The following is a 17,497-nucleotide window of genomic DNA, read 5'->3' as shown; positions in this document are numbered from 1 at the left end:
GCCCCGGGTGTGATTGGTGTGCAGCCCAGGCTCTGCTGCTCCGCACCACCCTCCCCTGACCCGCTCCTGCTGCAAAACCCAGCTCCGCGAGCAGCACTGCTTGCACCGCCCGAGACACGCTGTGCTCACCCCAGAGCCTCTGGTTGTTCAGATCCTCCTCCCATAGTTAATGAAAACTAATGGGGAAGACAATTATCCCTAAGGTTGGGCTCAGGAGACGTTCAGAGGAGGGGATTTGGCAGTTTCTCATGGCAGTGTTTAACACAGCCTGTAACGCAGTAAGACCCAACGTGCAGGGGTATCTGTGTCCTACAATAAACACACCCCTCTGGCTCTTGCTGTGGGCAGCAGAGCAGGGCCTGCATGGGCAGTGTGAATGGAGCCAGGAGGGCAGGAAGGCCTCATCAGCCTCAGCTAACTGTCCTGGGGGGCACGTCCCAAAGGACAGCCAGCGCTGGCACACCACTTTCTGCAAAGCACCGAAAGATCCAGCTGTCTGGACCAAAAACCAGATCAGGGCCTGTGGTGGTGACCTCGGGGACAAACTTCCCTCTGCTGCCCAAAGGGTTCAAGCCCACGCTGCTCCTTGGCCCTGCCACTAATTACATGCTAATGAGCTCTGCAGGCACCCTGTTTTTTCCAGGTGGTTCCCAGTCCCAGCAGACATCCAAGGCCTTATCCTCTCACCCTTCTGCTCCACCAGCACCTGCATGGTGCCTGCTCCTGGAACCACAGCACTGACAGGACTGTGGGTGCCAGGTGGCAGCATCTCCCAGGGCTGTCAGGGCTCCAGGGTGGCTCATAGCTCCCCTGGGCCCACAGCCCCCCAAGCCCCCTCACGCTTGAGCATTCCTGCAAGGAGTGAGGGAAGCTGCATGAGCACAGCCAGATGTATCATGCCTGAACTAGTCAAAGGCAGGGAACAAGTCTCAGACAGCAGCTCCTGGGAGTGTTTCAGGCACTCAGCACTTGCAACCACCTATCTAAAATCATAAAACCCCCCCAATCTCTCCCACAATGCTGCAGCAGCCCCTGATGGTGCCTGTTGGGGAGCCAGGTCAGCCTCACGTGGGTTTTAACATGTCCAGCAACTGGTTCAAAGCCTGGAGCAGCAGTTGATCCTGAAACCCGTCCTGCACCACACAGCCAGCCCTTGCCTGAGAAGGGGGTCAGCAGACTCCCTTGCAAGCCTATATATGTGTATGTGTTCTTTATTTTAAAGAGACACTCACATCCCTTCCCTTCCCTTGCTTACCTCCCAGCAGTGCAGGATCTATCTCCTCTCCCAGTTACCTGCTGTATGGGATGCTCTCAACTCCTCCATCCTCAATAGGGAAACCCTGGGGCAGAGAGTGTGGAAAAAAAAATCCTCTTTTTAACCCCAGAAAGCCCCCTCTGCCTGCAGCCAGGCTGGATGCAGGGTGAGGAGCTGGCACAGCACACCTCAGCCTGCTGCAGGAAAGAATGACCATTTTCCTAGAGCTGAATTTTCAAAATGCTTTAAAAAAAAAACCCCAAAACCCAAACCCCAAGTGGGCATCATTAAGATAAACCTCTCCCAGCCTCCCAGGTCCTGCACTGCAGCTGAATCCCCATCCCCACCCCCACCAGCACCGGCCACCTCACAGCTCTGCGTCATAGAATCATTATGGTTGGAAAAGACCTTTAGGATCAAGTCCAGCCACTAACCTCACACTGCCAGGCCCGTCACTAAACTAAACCAAACCATATCCCTCAGCACCTCATCTACATCCCCCCTCTGCTTCCCCCTCCCAAACCCAGAGTCGAGTCCTCGATAAATAAAGGTCGAAAAAATCCCCATACATCCATACATCCCCCCAGGTCTGGCTGCAAACACCAGGAACAAACTGCAGAGCACTGAAATCGAATGTTTATGTTGATATTTATTACAGCATTGAGGGGGGGAGGGAGGGAGAGAAGGGGGAAAACCGTTTCATTCAAAAAAACCCCCATCGCATCCCATCCCAACGAAGACAATAATTTAGCTGTTCATTTTAAAATACATTAAACCCGGCCCTTTCAGTTCCTCACTCAGAACAAAAACCCCAAAAAGGTAAAAAAAAACACCCCAAACCCTGAAGATGTGAAGTGGAAAAGGTAAAAAAAACCAAACCAGTTGACCTCTGGGGGAGTCCCCAGGGTGTGTTTTTGTGATGCAACAAATCTGCGTTTGGTTATTTCTGTGTTGCTTGGAAAACATGAACCTGGCTGTTGGCTACTGATGCCCTCGGAGCCTCCCCTCCCCATCCCTCCCCCCACTCCCTCCCCAGCGACTTTCTACAGGTAAAGCACAACTAAAATGCCTAGGGAAAAAAAGAAGGCAAACATTGAAGAAAACAAAAAAAGAAGAAAAAATCATCTTACACACTATAAAAAATAAACCCCAGGAGGAGATTTGTCATCTCCTGTCTCACAGCCAGAGTAACAAAAACGAGCCAAAGGGTCCCCAAAAGCATTTCAATGAAGGGGTGCGGAAAAAAGACATCCCTTTAATAAAACATTATCAACAAATATCGTACACAAACTACAATGGAGAATCAGGAGAGGGGTTTTTTTTTTCCCCCCCCTCCCAATACTTTTCTGAAGCAGACTACAAGGGAAGAAAAAACACTGAAACAAGATACAATGCTTGCAATAATCCGCACAAAGGGCAAATCCAAGGGAGAGAGAGAGAGTATTTTACAGAATATGATATACATGGGAGCAGAAATGGGGAGCTGGGGGGAAAAAAACAAAGACCAAACTACAGGGTAGTGTCATGTACAGAGATCCCAACCCGCTGCCTTGGCTCGTCCCTTCCTCTCCCACCAGAAGGAAGGGCCTTTGCTGCTTGCCATTAAGTTTTATTGTCGGATTACAGAGCGAGCCTACAGAATAGCAAGGTTACATTTTTAACAACAAGAAGTCCTTAAAAAATATCTCCATCCAGTTCCAAATCATCCATAAGTGAAAACCCTGACGATCACATCTCTAAAGGAAAAGAAACCCCCTTCCCAAATACCCTCAAAGCAAATAAACACTCCTCCCCTCCCCCTCCCCAAAAAAAAGCCCCTAAATTAGCTGGAGATCACAGTTTCAAAGTCCTAGGTCAGATTAACTCTTTCTTTTGGTGGATTAAAAACAAAAAGAAAAGAAAAAAAGGTTAAAAAAAATTGATTATTTTGCAGTGAACCAGCTGAAGGACTCTGGGGAAGGGAGGGATAGAGATTTCTTCTTGTACTCAGAGAACGGGGGAAAGACTAACACAGTGCATGCCACAGTCACAGAGAGCAAGATCAGGATTCATTGGAGGATGTGATCCTAGAAGGGGCCCACCTGCATTAAGCTTATAACGAGGTGGTGGAGTCTCTTCCCCAAAGCAGATCTTGTTAACTGGAGGAGGAAGCGTTGTGCTGCAAACGAACCAAAAAACAAATCCCCCCCCTCCCCAAAAAAATAACCCAGAAGGGAAAGAAACAAAACCCCAAAACCAAACAAAGCGACCCCCAAAACCAAACAGGCCTCCTGAACGAAAACCACCATTGTAAACTGTCCAGTTTATTTAAAAAAAATGACTACAACAGAGACAACATGAGCTTTCATATCTAGACTAGCTTCCTGGTGTCGCACGGCACAAACATACAACAGGTTCGGTTTCTGTCTTTATTTAAAAGAACAAAGCAAAGAGAGATCGGAGAGTTGGGTGCTAGAGGCTTCCGTTTGTTTCCAAAAAGAAGTGTCATGTACATATATAAACCCTTCTGCACAAAGAAGGGTCTTGTCATGTCTTGAAATATCTTTTGTTTTTTTTTTTTTTAAGTTGTGTCCTTCATGTTTTATGGAATAAAAAGTTCAGCCTTTTTATTGCATGAAACTAAACCTGGGGGTTTGGCCCCCGCCACGCGTCTCCCTGCCCATACACCTAGCTTCTTCTGCTTCTGCTTCTTGCATAAGTCGTTGAGATCCTCCGAACGGCAGCTGACTCTCTTGATCCTGGAGAGGAGGAGGGGGAGGGAAATCACACACTCATCGTCATGCTGGGGGAATACTGGAAGAGAGACAGAGCCAGGGTGAGAAACCAGGCGGGCCAGACCTCCAGTCACCGAAGGGGGATGCAGGAGGAGGCTGGAGACAGATACACAGTGACCTAATTGGATCTAATAAATCAGGAGGAGGGGATATGCTGGGGACTGGAATTTGTCAGGGCGTGATCTGCTCCTTAACTCGCTTTTCCAGGGAGAAAATCAGCAGAACAGTATGAGGTGAGATGCAATTTAACACAGGTAATTAACACGCCGGTGTCTATACGCTGCTGGGAGAGGAAGGAGAGGAGGGATGTCTATAGCCATGCACAGCTGAGCCAGGCCAGCACAGCTGGCTACATGGGCACAGCCTCCTCTCCATCCCCCTGGGATCCTCTCCCCTCCTTCTGTACGCCCCTGTCCCCAGGGCCCAACCTCGCACCCACTGGCATGCTTCTTCCTCCCCACTTTGTGTCCCACAGCAGCTCACACACAGCACATCCCAGGCTCAAAAGGCACTCAAGCCCCCATCCCTGGGGTGTCCCATCCTTCCCCCCCACCATCCCCAGGGAGGCCCTCACTCACATTGTCATTTTGGAAGGAATGGAGAAAGTTGCCTCCCAGCTCCCCGTCGTCTCTTGGAGTGCCCGGGGGATTGCTAATGCCACTTATGTTGTTTGGAGAATTCTGTGGGAAAAGGGAGAGGAGGTGCTGAGCAGGTGGGCCTTCCTGTGCCCCTGAAACGCTGTGGGGGCAGGACACAGCCCTACATCCCCTTGATGTGTGCCCATCCATCAGGGTCACACCAGCACCCGCTCTGCGACTCACTTACTTTTGGAAGTCCATCTATGTCTCCTGACCCTGCACAGGGGGACACAAAAGGAGAGCAGCTTTACTGAGCATTCAGCTATGCCCCCTCCCTGCCCTGTGTTCCCCCACAGCCCCCTTCCAGCTCAAGGCTCTGCCTCAAGCACTGGTCTGAACTGGGTGCCGGGAGCGAGGGCACTCACCTAAGGATCCGTTCATGTGGTGGGGCTCCATGCCGCCCATGCCGCCCATCGGGCCGTCCGAGCCAGGGCCCATCGGGAACTGAGCAGGAAACAAAACCATCCCAAAACCAAAATCAGCCACAAAACCACCCTGAACACCTGCCACGGCCCCAGTGGCTCCTGAGGACTGTCCCCTCCTCAGCTATCCCTCCTGAGCAGAGTGAGAAGGGGGATGCACCTACTTCCCCCCCACACCTGCAGGGCACATCGGGGGTGCTCTGGGTTCACCTAATACAACTCGGCTGCAGGGTGCAGGCACACCTAGACCCGTGGCAGCACACAGTGGTATTTAAAGAGCTTTAAGTGTGCCCCATGTCCCACAGACCACAGGAGCTGCCCAGGCAGGAGCAGCAGGACCAACGCCGCTCTCCTCATAAGCATAAAAAATGAACAAAGCCGCCCAAAAGCGAACGGCGTTGCGACGCTTGGGTTTATTTCTGTTTGGTAACAAATGGCTGAAATCAATTAAACTGCTCTGCTCTCAACTGATGAAGTTAATTATGATTTGTTATGGTATCTGATATGTAAATTATTAGAAAGCAGACTTACATTCGATCGACTGCCTGCGGGCGGTACTGGATTAATCATTGTGTAGATGTTGTCACTTGAATTTGTTGAATCTGTGGAACAGTGAAGCCCAGTAAGTTGGGTGATTAATTCATTTCTTAATTAAAACAAACTCGTGCCACTTGAACTCATTCTTTTGTATTTTATCACCTAAAATTTCCTCTAAGTACCACCATTTTCTGGCTAATTTGTATTTAATGAAGATCCACAAAGTTTTTAATCACAGAAATTCAACTGTGGGGAAAAAAAAGAAAGTCCTGGCTGGGAAGTGCGGGGAGGTAATGGGGAGGTGTAGCACTCCTCAGACACCCACCTCCCGGGCCCTGCAGCGTCCAAATCCACAGGGGGATGCAGGAATGTTCCCAAATGCCATCCCAAAGCCAAGCTGCCCACGCCACTCACTCTCCAGAAAGGCAAAAGCCGTGGTAAGCTGGTTATGGCTGGTTAGGCAGGGGCTGCCGGTGCTCGATGGTGCAGCCCCAGGGATGGGGTTAGGGGAGTCTCTGGGTAGGGGAAGGGGCAGAAGCCTGGGAGGGCTGTCCCCAGAGTGGTGGGGGTCTCGGAGGGGCTCATACCTGCGGGACTGGGCATGATGGGTGTCCCCGGGGGACCGCCGCCGCCGGGAGGACCCTGCGAAGAGACAACGGAGGTCAGCCACACGAACACGAGCATCACACACCTCCCCACGGTTTCAAGCACCCGCCTCAAGCTGGGCCTCACACCCCCAGACCCAGCCCATGCACTCTCCCAGTGATTGCCCCCCAAGCTGTAACATCTCTGCACCCCACAGACAGGACGGACAGATGGAGCAAGAGCACTCACCACGTATGTACCAGGCGATGAAGAAGAGTATGGGATCTATAGAGAGAAGAGCCAGGTTCAGCCCTGGGTAGCACAGGGCACAGCTGAGAGCCCCTGACATCCCCCCAACCAACCCAGAGGTCCCAGGGCCACCCCCACCGCATCGCTCTGCAGGGAGAGCAGCACAGGAGCAGGGTTCAGGCTTTTAGATGCAGAAGCCTGGGGAAATTCATCTCATTAGTGGGACTCAACTAAGGGGGAATGGCCTCATTTGCAGGATGGTCCCTGACCAGCCTTGCTTGCGCTCTCGGGCTCATGAGATACTCACTGAGTTAGCACTGCTGGGGTTCGGCCAGGGTCTGCCCGCTCCCGGCCCCCTGGGGTCAAAATCAAACAGAGAAACACATCAATGCTGTGGTTTTATCCATAGGGCCCCGCACAGCCCCAGGCAGCAGCCCGAGGCCCCCAGCCTGCGAGTCGCCTTACATGTTAATTCCAGGCATGCCAGGGCCTAGGGAGTTGGGTGGAGGTCTCATGCCGCTGCCGTAGTTCTGCAATGATAAACCACGGGTCAGTCCACCCCAAAGGGAAGGGAAGCCAGAGAAGGGCAGAAGGGGGAAAAAACCCCAACACACAAACAAAAACCCTAGAGGGGTCAGTTTGCACAAATGAGTTTTAAACCCCCCCATAAAATTAGATAATGATGAATGTACAAGCGCTTAGTAATTGTGGGAGCCAGGCTGAGCCCCAAAGTCCCCTCCCTCCAGGTCCCTGGTGTCATGGTGGTGGAGGGAAACCAGCCTCCTCCCAGCTCCAGGAGCCAAATCTGCTGACAGCCCCCAGGTGCCAAGGACAGCCTTTTGGGTTTGCCTTATTGTGCAGGAGAAAACAGGGGCAGGAGTGGCAAAGGCGGCGGTGCTTGGACAGCTGTTGTTGCAGCATGGTGATTGGAAAAGGCTGTAGAGGCTTCTAACCCCCACCCTGAGAAGGAGCATCCCCTGCTCCAAGGATGAGGGCTGGAGTAGGGAAAACCAACTCAGCCTTGTTTTCCCATTGCTTCACAGCTCTCTGCTACATCCCCCAGTGTAGGTCTGCAGCCAGAGCTCCTCGGGGCTCCTCTCCTGGCTTACTCCACCCTGGCTTAGCCTCCAGTCAGGGCCGGGAGCCTCAGATCTGCATTCCCCATCTCCTAAACCCAGCTCTAGCACAAAGCCAAGCCCAGGGCAGTGAAGGCAGGCAGAGGAATCCCCCCTCATGCCTCGCTCCATTTGCTCTGTGCTCTGCTCCCTGTGCCCTCCGGGCGACGTGCAGCCGGATTTAGGTCGCGTTGCCATTCCTCCCCTCCCACTTTTCCCGCTCCCAACTCCACCACAATGAATCTGTTTGGGCTGTATTTCTGCCATTTAGAGGAAAAAAACCTGCTAAGGCAGGAGGGGAGCTGGCTGGCAGCTTCCTATTTCGCAGCCCCAAGCTGGATTTGTAGTGCAATACTTCAGTGATGTGGATGCTTTCCCTGGATCTGTGGATGCACCGAGCCCTGGTCTGCTGAAGGCATTGCCAAAGTTTGTTTTGAAGAGGCAGAAAAGGGTTTTCCCCAAACAAAGGCAAGTCCTTAATTGATGGAAATTCCAGCCATTTACACTGAATGGCAGCATCAAACCCCTTGTTTAAAATAAAAAAAAACCCCAAAAATATCAAAAGCTCAGCGTTTTTTATTGGAGCTGGAAGGCTGAAAAGGAAGCCAGCCTGAGGGATGCTGGGGGAGGGTGAGGAGGGAACGCAGCTGTGCAGAGCGACCTGCATGCTGGGCTCCAGCAAGGCACCACACCAAGACGCTGCCAAAACCCAGCGAGCTACAGACCCTCTTCAGAGGCACCAGCACACCTAATCCCGGCCTCGGCAGAGCTGAAACCGCGGTTATTAAAGGGGAAAAGGCAGCGGCGATCGGCTGCAAGGGATGACTCATCGGCGGTGCGTAATGAGTGGCTGTTGTCAGGGTGCTGGGGTGCTCTGGCTGCATGCTCTGCAGCCTTTTGGAGTCATTGGGGAAGGTCTCAGTGCAGAGCTTAAAGGAAAAAGCTAACCACCCACAACTGCTCAGGCATGCGAGGTGTGAGGGGCTGCCGGGTTGGGTTGGCTATTCCTGGTTCCTGGATGGCTGCGGAGAGGCAGTGCCAGATTGGGAAGCCCAGCGCTTCTCCAGGGGGATGGCTGCTTTTGCAAGAAACCTCTCCCCACCCAAGGAACCTACACAGGCAACAGTGGAGTCAAAAATAAAGCTGGGAACGTTTCACAGCGCCGGAGCTGCCACCGGCGCCGTCCCACGCGGCGCTTGGCACACACTCCCGCCGGCCAAGTTTCACGGGGAGCTCTGCGAAGCGGGAAGCTCACAGCCTCCCCCAGGCAAACCGCTGCCGCTCTCCCTGGCAGCGCAGGCCACGCTGACAAATGCCACCTTCTTTTGGGTGCAATCCTCCCAGGAAAGGAGGATTTTTCAGCGGAGCTCGTCTGCCAAACGCTGCCGGCGCAGGTTTTTTTACCCCTGCGGAGACGGCCGGGCCTCCCTGAGCAGCCTCCTCAGGCTGTTGTTAAGAAGAGATGACACAACTCCCTCTTTTACACAGCACTTGCTTGTCTCAACAGTCTCTGGGGGGGAAAACACACAAAACAAAACAGAACTCCAGCGCACTCGCTTGTGTCTCTCGACAGACTCGGAGCCTTGCGCTACAAACTTGACGTAGGCGCCGAGGCAGAGAGGATAAACCTCCAACCAAAATATGGTAATCTGCTTGTGAAGTCTCGTACAAGGAACAAACACGAGTGAGTCAACAACAAGCTGCTCCGTACAGAGAATCAATGGGAAGGCAAGCATATATTAACCCAGATCTGCTTCATTTCAACAGTTTGCTCCCCTTTTCCTGAAACAGAGAGCTAAAGCAGGCAGCAGGAGGGGCAGGCAGAGGGGAACCTCGCAGAGGAAAGCCTTATTCCCCTGCTAAAGGGATCTTTGTCACTTTCTTTCTGTTGATTTCTTCCCAATGCAAGCCTCCTTTCCCTTTCCTGCTGCACTTCCCAGGCAGGCAGTGTAATGCACTCCAAGGCCGCTAAGTGCCATCCCCTCAGCCCAGGGCAGGGCAGGAGGGAGGTTACAATCCCCTTAATGAGCAATGAAGACCTCACTCACGTTAAAAGGAGGGATTTTCCAGATGCAAGACTAATGTAAAACGCATTAACACTAATAGGGGGCCGGGGAGTGGAGGTGGAGGGGAGGAAGTCCCAGCCCTCAGAGCCCCCGGAGGTTGTTTTGCTGATGCGTGGTGTTTGCTCTCTGGCTCACCTGCGGACCGGGACCCATGGGGCCCATCCCTCGCGGGGGATTCATCCTTTGCATGGGGCCGCCCATGTTAGGGTGCCCTGTTGGGAAGAAAAGAAGAGTGTTAGGAGGCACAGCAGCCACTCTGGCTCCCAAAGCAACAGCTAAAGAGGAGTGTTAATGTTCAGCCTTCCTCTGCTGGGTTTTACCTTGCTGTCGCGTGGGATCCATCGAGTTGGGCAGCAACGGCTGTGTACCGGGAACGGCACCCGGGGGCTGCGGAAACAAGGGAGGGGGAAGGTTAAAAACAAACTGCTCAGATGCAGCCTACAGAGAGAGACTTGGATCGATGCTTTAGGCTTTTGGAGGGCTTCTTGGTGTGATCCCTGGGATACACCACCCCTCCTGCCACAGCACAACCTGCAGCTGCCTGAACATCTCACATCCCACTGCATCCCACATCCTGCTGCATCCTGCTTCATCCCACAACCCACTGTGTCCCGCTGCATCCCAGTGCATTCTGCATCCTGCCACATCCCACTGCACCCTGAGCATCTTCCTACAGCCTCCAGGTGTTCTCCTCTCCCTTTCCCTTTGCAAACACCTTCTAAAAACCAAACAACGTGACAGTGTTTCCTTCTCTCCCTGCAGCCCACACAAAGCCATCAGGGAAAAAGACATGGGCAGCACAGCTCCATGGTATTTTCACAGTGCCAGGGCCAAACTGTACAGGTTGCCGCAATTCATCAGCTCAGGGAGATGCCTCATCTGCAGCAGATCAGCGTTCGGATCCCTCTCCATGCAGACTCCATGCAAGCAGAAGGGAAGGCGGATGCTCCCCCTCCCCAAACTGCTCGGGCAACATGGCTATTTAAAGTTCAAAGGCTGCTCTGAACAGATAAAGGGGGAGAAAAATGCAGATATCATCTGCCTGGGGGAAGTAAACTGTAAACAGTTTGGCTACAGCACCGCCTTTCCTTCGAATGTCACCACCGACAGATCCCACTGCTGGAGCAGCACAGCACAGGGCCAGGGTGCATATGGCTGTGCCCAAGAAGAATCTGCCCAATCCCCCCCCTTTTTTTTTTTTGCATCCTGGAAGCTGGCAGCAAGAGGAAGATAAACCAAGGAGGTCGTAGAGATGGGTATTTACATTTCTGCTGCCTGACCTTCCTGCCTGCCTATTTATTTCTCTCGTCCCTCTGGATGTGACCATAACCTCGCTGAGCTGTGTGTAGGTACAAACCTGTGTTTTACACGTGGTGTTTGGGGGAGAAAGAATTTAATTCTTCTAATTAACTTTACCCACCCCTGGATGCTCGACCCTGCTGCCAGAGCAGCCTCCCCAAAGCACTCCCCTGCCTGTCCTGCCTGCTACAGCTCGCTGTGCTCACCTCCAGCAGAGCTCAGGATGAGCCCAGGACAACAGTGGGACAGGGTCTCATTAAAGACATCCCACGAGGAGGTGCAGTTAATGAACACCTCACAAACTAGCCACAAAGGCGGTTTCTAAGAGCAGTGTATTTCATGCCCCGTTCTTGAAACCAAAACCAATCAGAGTGCTAAGAGAGTAAAACCAAACTGTCGTTCTCATCCAGAGAACAATTCTTGGGGGAAAAACAAACCCAGTTTTAAAGTATTGATTCTGTATTCATCAATAAAACCCAGAAAATTAGTAACCCATGCCCCAGGTGGGAGGCTCTTACAGCTCAGACAGGTTTGGGGGTCCTACATCAGCTCCCCCTGAGTTTTTCTCAGCTACATCTCAGCTGTCTCACCATCATTTCCAGCATTTCACACCTCAAATCCAGCAAGCACAAACACAAAGCGAGCTACTACGTCCCACTTCCTGACTATCCTGCTCCTGCTAATAAGAGTTATAGAAAAATTATGTTGTCAGCCAAAAAACCAAGCTCCCAGGATATATATTTTTTTGCACAGTTTTTGCTGCTCAAAGGAATGAGAAGTTTCCTCTAATTTCTCTTCAGTGCCAAACACCCTCCGTTCTGGCCATCATCACGGCATCACTGGGAATGAGGCGACTTCCTCACCCAGAGGCCACGCGTTCGGGCAGCCTGTGGGGTGGAAGCCTCCGTCCGGAAGTTCAGAAACAAACTGCCCTCGTTTAAGCTGGGATAAGAGGATCAATCCAACCCAAAAAATTCTGCAGTGACCTGCCCCGCTTGACCCCGCCGCTGATCTAAGCGCTCGGTCAACCCAGCAGCAGGATTATCTCCATCGTTTTAATTTTCTGCTGTGGCAGGGAACATCCAGCCAGGCAGCAGAGACAGCACAAAGGAAAAGCAGCACACGTCCCACTGCTGTTTTACGCCCTGGATATGCCCAAACCTCCAACTGAAATGGAAATAAAATGGTTACGCCAAGCTTGATGCTCCAGCACCGAGAAAACGGAGGATGGAGATGCTTCCCACCCAAACCCGAGGAGCATCGGCACGACACCTGGCCCTCATCCCCCTCCCCAAACAAAAGCCACCCTCCCTGGGAGTGCAAGTACCTGGTTGCCCATCCTGATGGGGGGCCGGGGACCTCCAGCGTAGCGCGGCGACATGAACGGCTGCGGGGACACAAGAGGGAGGTGAGGGCTGGCTGCGGGGAGGCTGCACGCTCCCCAGTCAGCAGAGTGAACGCACCGGGGTGGGGTGGGGTTGGGTTTGGGCTTTTTTTGTTCTGGAGACATCCTTGTGTTTTGTGTGTTTTTTTTTAAATAAAAATAGTGAAGTTCCAAAAGCATTAAAAAGAAAAAAAGGTTAAAAAAAAAAGTAAAAGGTGTCCGGAGTCCGTTTTGTTTTAAACACTTTCTCTGTGGATTTATTGTTGGAGAGCGTTTGACATCAGCAATACTAGGTGAGGCTGTTAAAATTAGTGCACGGGAAACCCTGAGTGTTAGACACTGTTCAAGTTTAAATATATAGAGATATACTTTAAAAAGTGGCAAATAAGCACACACACACACACACACATGAAAAAAAACCCCAGTGCTAAATACTGAAAAGAAAAAAGGAGACAAAGTTCTTTTTTTTTACCACTGCTGCTACTAACAGAAGCTTAAAAACCCACATCAAGTTAAAATTCTCAGGCTACCTTGGGAAAGAAAGAACAGTCTGATACCCACGATTGACTTCTCAGTCCAGTGACAACTGCACATCCAAAAACGAGAGAAAAAAACCACCCCAAAAACATGGGAAAACCCCCAATCTTTAGTTTTGGAGCTGGGGTGCCCGGGGGGGAGGATGCTCCCCGGGAGGAGCGGGTACCCGCTGCCCAGCATGCTTATAGAGGGGGAAAAAAATAGAGAGAAGGCAAATCGAGCGCACGTCGCGGTTCACAGCCCTACCCATCGCTAGTGTCTTTACCTGACTGTGGGGTCCCATCATGCTGTTAGGATTGTGGGGTGGAGGCTGTGCGTGTGGCGAGGGCTGTGACCCAGGCGGTCCCTGTGAGGTCAGACAGTAGAAGGAGGTTATAGATTAGCACATGAAAGCGCAGAAAGAGCTAAAAAAAGGATTGTCGGGTGGACCTGGTTGGTCAGGGAGGCGTTTCTCCCATTTCTTCACTTGGTTTTCATGTCCCCCTTTTTTTTTTTGCCCCCTCTGTTTAATTGAGCTTCTATTCATTCGTAGCTGAACAATGAATAATGATATACACCCCCAAAAAAGGAAAAAAAACCCCACAAAACCAAAAAAGATATTAAAAATCAGAACATCTGTCAAAATAACAGCAGCCACATTGAGAGTAAATGGTCTGGCAGTCCAACCCAGCCTGCAACGATCAACACACGGGGAAACACTTCGCAAGGGTGTGAGACGAGGAAGAAAAAATACACAGGAGAGAGGGCCAGAGAGGTTGGGGGAAAGACAAAAAAAACACCCCCAAACCACAGAGGAAGGAAAAAACATCAAAAAAGATCTCGTTTTCGTTTTCCTCTCTCATCCCAAAGGTTGGAAACACCTCTGGGTTGTGTGGTTGTGGTTTTGACCGTGGTTCACTGGAGGTGCTGGAGCGAGTGCAGAGGACGAGGAGCACGTCCCAAGCTCGCACCCGGGCAGCGTTTGGCCGGCACAACCAGGGGCTGCATCGCCAGCCTGGATGGATGCAACATCCTTCCTCGAGGTGGATTCCCTAAGGATGCGGGTAAAATGGCTTGCAAGCAAAGAAAGGATGTCTAAGGGGAAAAAAGGAGAGGTTAGTCGGTGCAGGTTTAAGGCTGTGACGCAGCAGCCGCTGACATTTTGGGCTTCAACACCCCCTTTTTCCTTTTCTTAAACCTCCCTGAGAAGCACGAGATGAAAATGCACTTGGAAAGCGCGTGAGCTCGGTGCAGGAACCCACATCAGCGGGGGCAAACATTAAAAAAGGTGGTGGGGGGGCTTTTTTTTTGAGTGAAAGGAGGTGTAATTGGTAGAGAAAGCCAACGAGCTCTGTCGGGAGGTGATGGGAAGCGACGGCAGGCTCCAGGACCGGCGCCCGAGCAGATGTTCTCTACCTGCCTCGTTACTAATTTCAACAAGTGTTCGCCGTCTAGCTGCTGCCAGCAATGGCATGGTTTGTTACCATGAGCAATTTTCTTAATTAACAGACATTAATTAGCCATTTAGCAATTTTGCAAGCATTTGTTTAGCAGCTTTCCTAAACATGAATACCACTGTGATAATGGTACTGATTAGAGGGTCCCCTAATTAACAGTACAGGGAAGGAAAATTGAAATCACATAAATTAAAAAGGGAGGGGAAGTTAATGAAGGCAGGACATATTTGCACCTGCAAATCTTTTGTACGGCAGAAACTTGAGTGCAATGTAAATAAAGTAAGAGGGTGGGATTTTTTTCCCCCCTCTCTTTTTTGTTGTCGTTGGTTTTGATTTTATTTGAGCGGTTCGGCAGCGAGATGGAGCCAAGAGGATGGAAATCAAGAGCCTCCTGCCAGCCCCCTCCCCGCTCCAACTGCTGCACCCGTGGAGAGGCAATCCCACCATTTACACTACTGGTTATTCTCTAGAAGCCAAAGGCAACCAAGTCCCCGTCCCTACTGCCTGGCAAACCTCAGCTCGAAGAGGTTGCAGCACCTCAGGACAATCCTCCCAGTGCCCATATGACTGCCTTCTCCACCCACATCCTACCGGAAAGGAGAAGACAAGCCTCTCTGGTCCAACTGTAGCAACAACCTCCTTTAACCAAAGTCCTCTCCACATGTGAAACTTGACTATACTTCTGGTCTCAAGATGCCTATCTCTGCACAAATGCAAACTGCACCATGGAGGATGGCAGCCTCCAACGAGGTCTGGACACCACCAAAGCCCTTTACACGCACGACTGGGGTTAGGAAAGACTGCCAGAGGTCAACGAGTGATGAAACCAAGTGGAAGGGAAAAATCACGGCTTGCAGAGAGGCCAACCCTCAAGTCCCACCAATGGAGAAATCAACAGGTCCTCCACAATGCCTGCCTTGCTGTGCTGTGAGGAGGAGGTCATTGCCATCCAGATACTGACTGGACAGGCACACAGACCTCATCCTGGAGTTAGCAACCCTGATTAAACCCCTGACATCCCCTCTCTTGTATCCCCTGGCACGTGAGGGTGTGGGGTTAACAGCTATGGAACTAACTTTTTTACCAAGAGGGTTATTAAGCACAGTCACAGGCAGCCCAGGGAAGTGGGGGAGTCCTCATCCCTGAAGGTATTCAAAAGTCTCACAGATGAAGTACTGAGAGCCATGGGTTAGTGGTGAGCTTGGCAGTGTGAAGTGAGTGGTTGATGATCTTGAAGGTCTTTTCCAACCAAAAGGATTCTATGATTCTGTGAATGTAGAGGGGACAAGGCCACCTCCACGCACCCTGCCTCAGCTTGGGAGTGATGCTTTGGGTCAGCATCGAGACCTTCAGAGCAAGCAGTGTTTGGCTATCATAGAAAAAGCATCTCTAGGACACAGGAGCACTTCATCCCCCGCAGCAATGGGCTCCGGGGAGTGTGGGCTGGTTGCGCTGCTGAATGCTGCCCTGTAGCTGCTCCCCGGGACGCTCCGGGCTCTCCTCGTTGCCGCACCATCCCACGTGGTACCACTCCCGGCACAGACTTCTGGATAACGTGACTGCAGACACCCAGCTCCTATAAACATCTCAGCAGGCAGGGAGGAGCTGAAAGGGGCTTTTTTTCTTTCTTCTTTTTGCTTCTTTTCTTGTTTTTCCCCCACCGAGCAGCACGGAGCAGCAGCATCCGAAACGCTCGCTGCGGGCTGCAACCGCCGCGGCCCCCTCTCGCGCCCCCGCGGCACGGCTGCTCCACTCCGGCAGGAACACAGACCCTCTGGATGTTGTTATCTCTGTAACCATTTGCAGCTGTGGCAGGGCCGGGACCTGCGCTCGGCCGGGAACGCCTGCCGGATCCGTCGCTTTTTCACACGGGTTTCCCTCAGTGCGGAGGAAGCAGCGGATGATCCCCGATGGATGGCGGCGGTGGAGACAAGTGTTTTGCAGAGATGACATGTGGGCTCCAACCAACAGAACAACCCTTTTTGCTTAAAAAAAAATGTGTATTTAGCAGCTATTAACCAGCGCTGCTACAAGAGGAGGCCAAACGCACGCAGTCCTGCTTCCTCCACATCTCAAATGCCCCCAAGTCACGTCCCTCCAGCAGAGCTCCATCTGAGAGGCCACGCCAGGCAAGCAGGACCCGCTTCTGCAGTTAATTCACTCTCAAAACCAACACTCTCCCTTGCCAGAGAAATCCCCTCAAGTTTTCCTTACTTTTTTCCCCCCCTCAAAGCAGATGCCTCGCACAGGGGTTTATTCTTCACCTTTCTCCAGAAAAACCACTCAAACAATCCCAAACAGCTAAAATGGCATTCGAGGAAACTCTTTCCGACAGCTCTCAGCGCCTCAACCTCCTCTCTGCTTTCCTTTTTTTCCCCTCCCTTCTACACTACAGGGACTTTCAAACCCCAACCTGGCCTGTCAGATGACCAAAGTTTGCTGCCGCTGCTGCTTTCTACAGAGAGTTGCCAGGCGCTTGGGTTATTTCCACTCTGTCTTTCATGAGCTCGAGTCCTCAAACTTCTTGTAAAATATTAAAGATGGAAAATGGCACGAGCGATCAGAGCTCTGCCGTGTGTCAATTTATGTTTCCAGCGTAATTCACCACAAATGGATCATGTTTTATGGGCTACATACTTTCAGCTAATGGGGGAGTTTTTCTATTTAAAAACATTTCCAAGTACCTCTGGGGGTGGCAGAACAATGCAGGATGATACAAGAAGGCAGAGCATCGCTGCCATGAGATACTGACAATTTAGAGTTAGCAATAGGGAGGCATCTTGTGTTTTAAAGTACCTGCTCCTGCCTACCAGCTCTGACATCAGAAAATGCTAAGATAAATTAGATGGAGGTTAATTAAAGACGTGCCTGGGTTTATCAGACAGGTGCTTTCTTTCTAAGGAAGGAGAGGGAAGTTTGGCCAGTTGTCAACAGAAAAACAAGATATCTCCAAAGGAGCCTTTAGGAGAGATGCTCCAGGTGCCTTCAAAGAGGAAGACGATGGTCACCTTCCAGCATGTGAGGCTGGGTGAAGACCCAACCGCACCTTCCCGAGAAAGGGCAAGGCAGGGCAAGGCAAGGCCAAACAGGGCAAGCCAAGGCAAAACAGGGCAAGGCAGGGCAAGGCAGAGCAAGGCAGAACAAGGCAGAGCAAGGCGAGGCAAGGCAAAGCGAGGCAAGGTAGGACAGGGTGAGGCAAG

At 51.6% G+C, this 17,497-nt stretch overlaps 1 protein-coding gene across 3 annotated transcripts in view; it reads right to left on the bottom strand.

The window, feature by feature from the left end:
• Nucleotides 1–3,537: 3,537 nt before the first annotated feature.
• The window catches only part of SSBP3 (single stranded DNA binding protein 3), a 54,350-nt gene continuing 40,390 nt past the window's right edge, over nt 3,538–17,497 (bottom strand). The window contains exons 1-14 of one of the 3 annotated variants that reach the window (XM_062004157.1): nt 15,374–16,037; nt 13,127–13,207; nt 12,268–12,327; nt 9,962–10,028; nt 9,777–9,853; nt 6,926–6,990; nt 6,768–6,816; nt 6,461–6,496; nt 6,214–6,268; nt 5,621–5,691; nt 5,033–5,111; nt 4,855–4,883; nt 4,608–4,709; nt 3,538–4,048 (exon numbers count right to left, since the gene is read on the bottom strand). In XM_062004157.1, coding sequence (XP_061860141.1) covers nt 4,019–4,048; nt 4,608–4,709; nt 4,855–4,883; nt 5,033–5,111; nt 5,621–5,691; nt 6,214–6,268; nt 6,461–6,496; nt 6,768–6,816; nt 6,926–6,990; nt 9,777–9,853; nt 9,962–10,028; nt 12,268–12,327; nt 13,127–13,147 — 741 coding nt within the window. In that variant the 5' untranslated portion in view covers nt 13,148–13,207; nt 15,374–16,037 and the 3' untranslated portion in view covers nt 3,538–4,018. Of the gene's footprint in view, nt 4,049–4,607; nt 4,710–4,854; nt 4,884–5,032; nt 5,112–5,620; nt 5,692–6,213; nt 6,269–6,460; nt 6,497–6,767; nt 6,817–6,925; nt 6,991–9,776; nt 9,854–9,961; nt 10,029–12,267; nt 12,328–13,126; nt 13,208–15,373; nt 16,038–17,497 lie in introns of those variants that run through there. The other 2 variants (XM_062004155.1, XM_062004156.1) reach the window with 2 other exon arrangements.

Source organism: Colius striatus, chromosome 10 (assembly GCF_028858725.1).
Source record: "Colius striatus isolate bColStr4 chromosome 10, bColStr4.1.hap1, whole genome shotgun sequence".
Taxonomy (NCBI): domain Eukaryota; kingdom Metazoa; phylum Chordata; class Aves; order Coliiformes; family Coliidae; genus Colius; species Colius striatus.
Note: the sequence above shows the minus strand (reverse complement) of the source record. Positions and strands in the feature narration are given on the sequence as shown.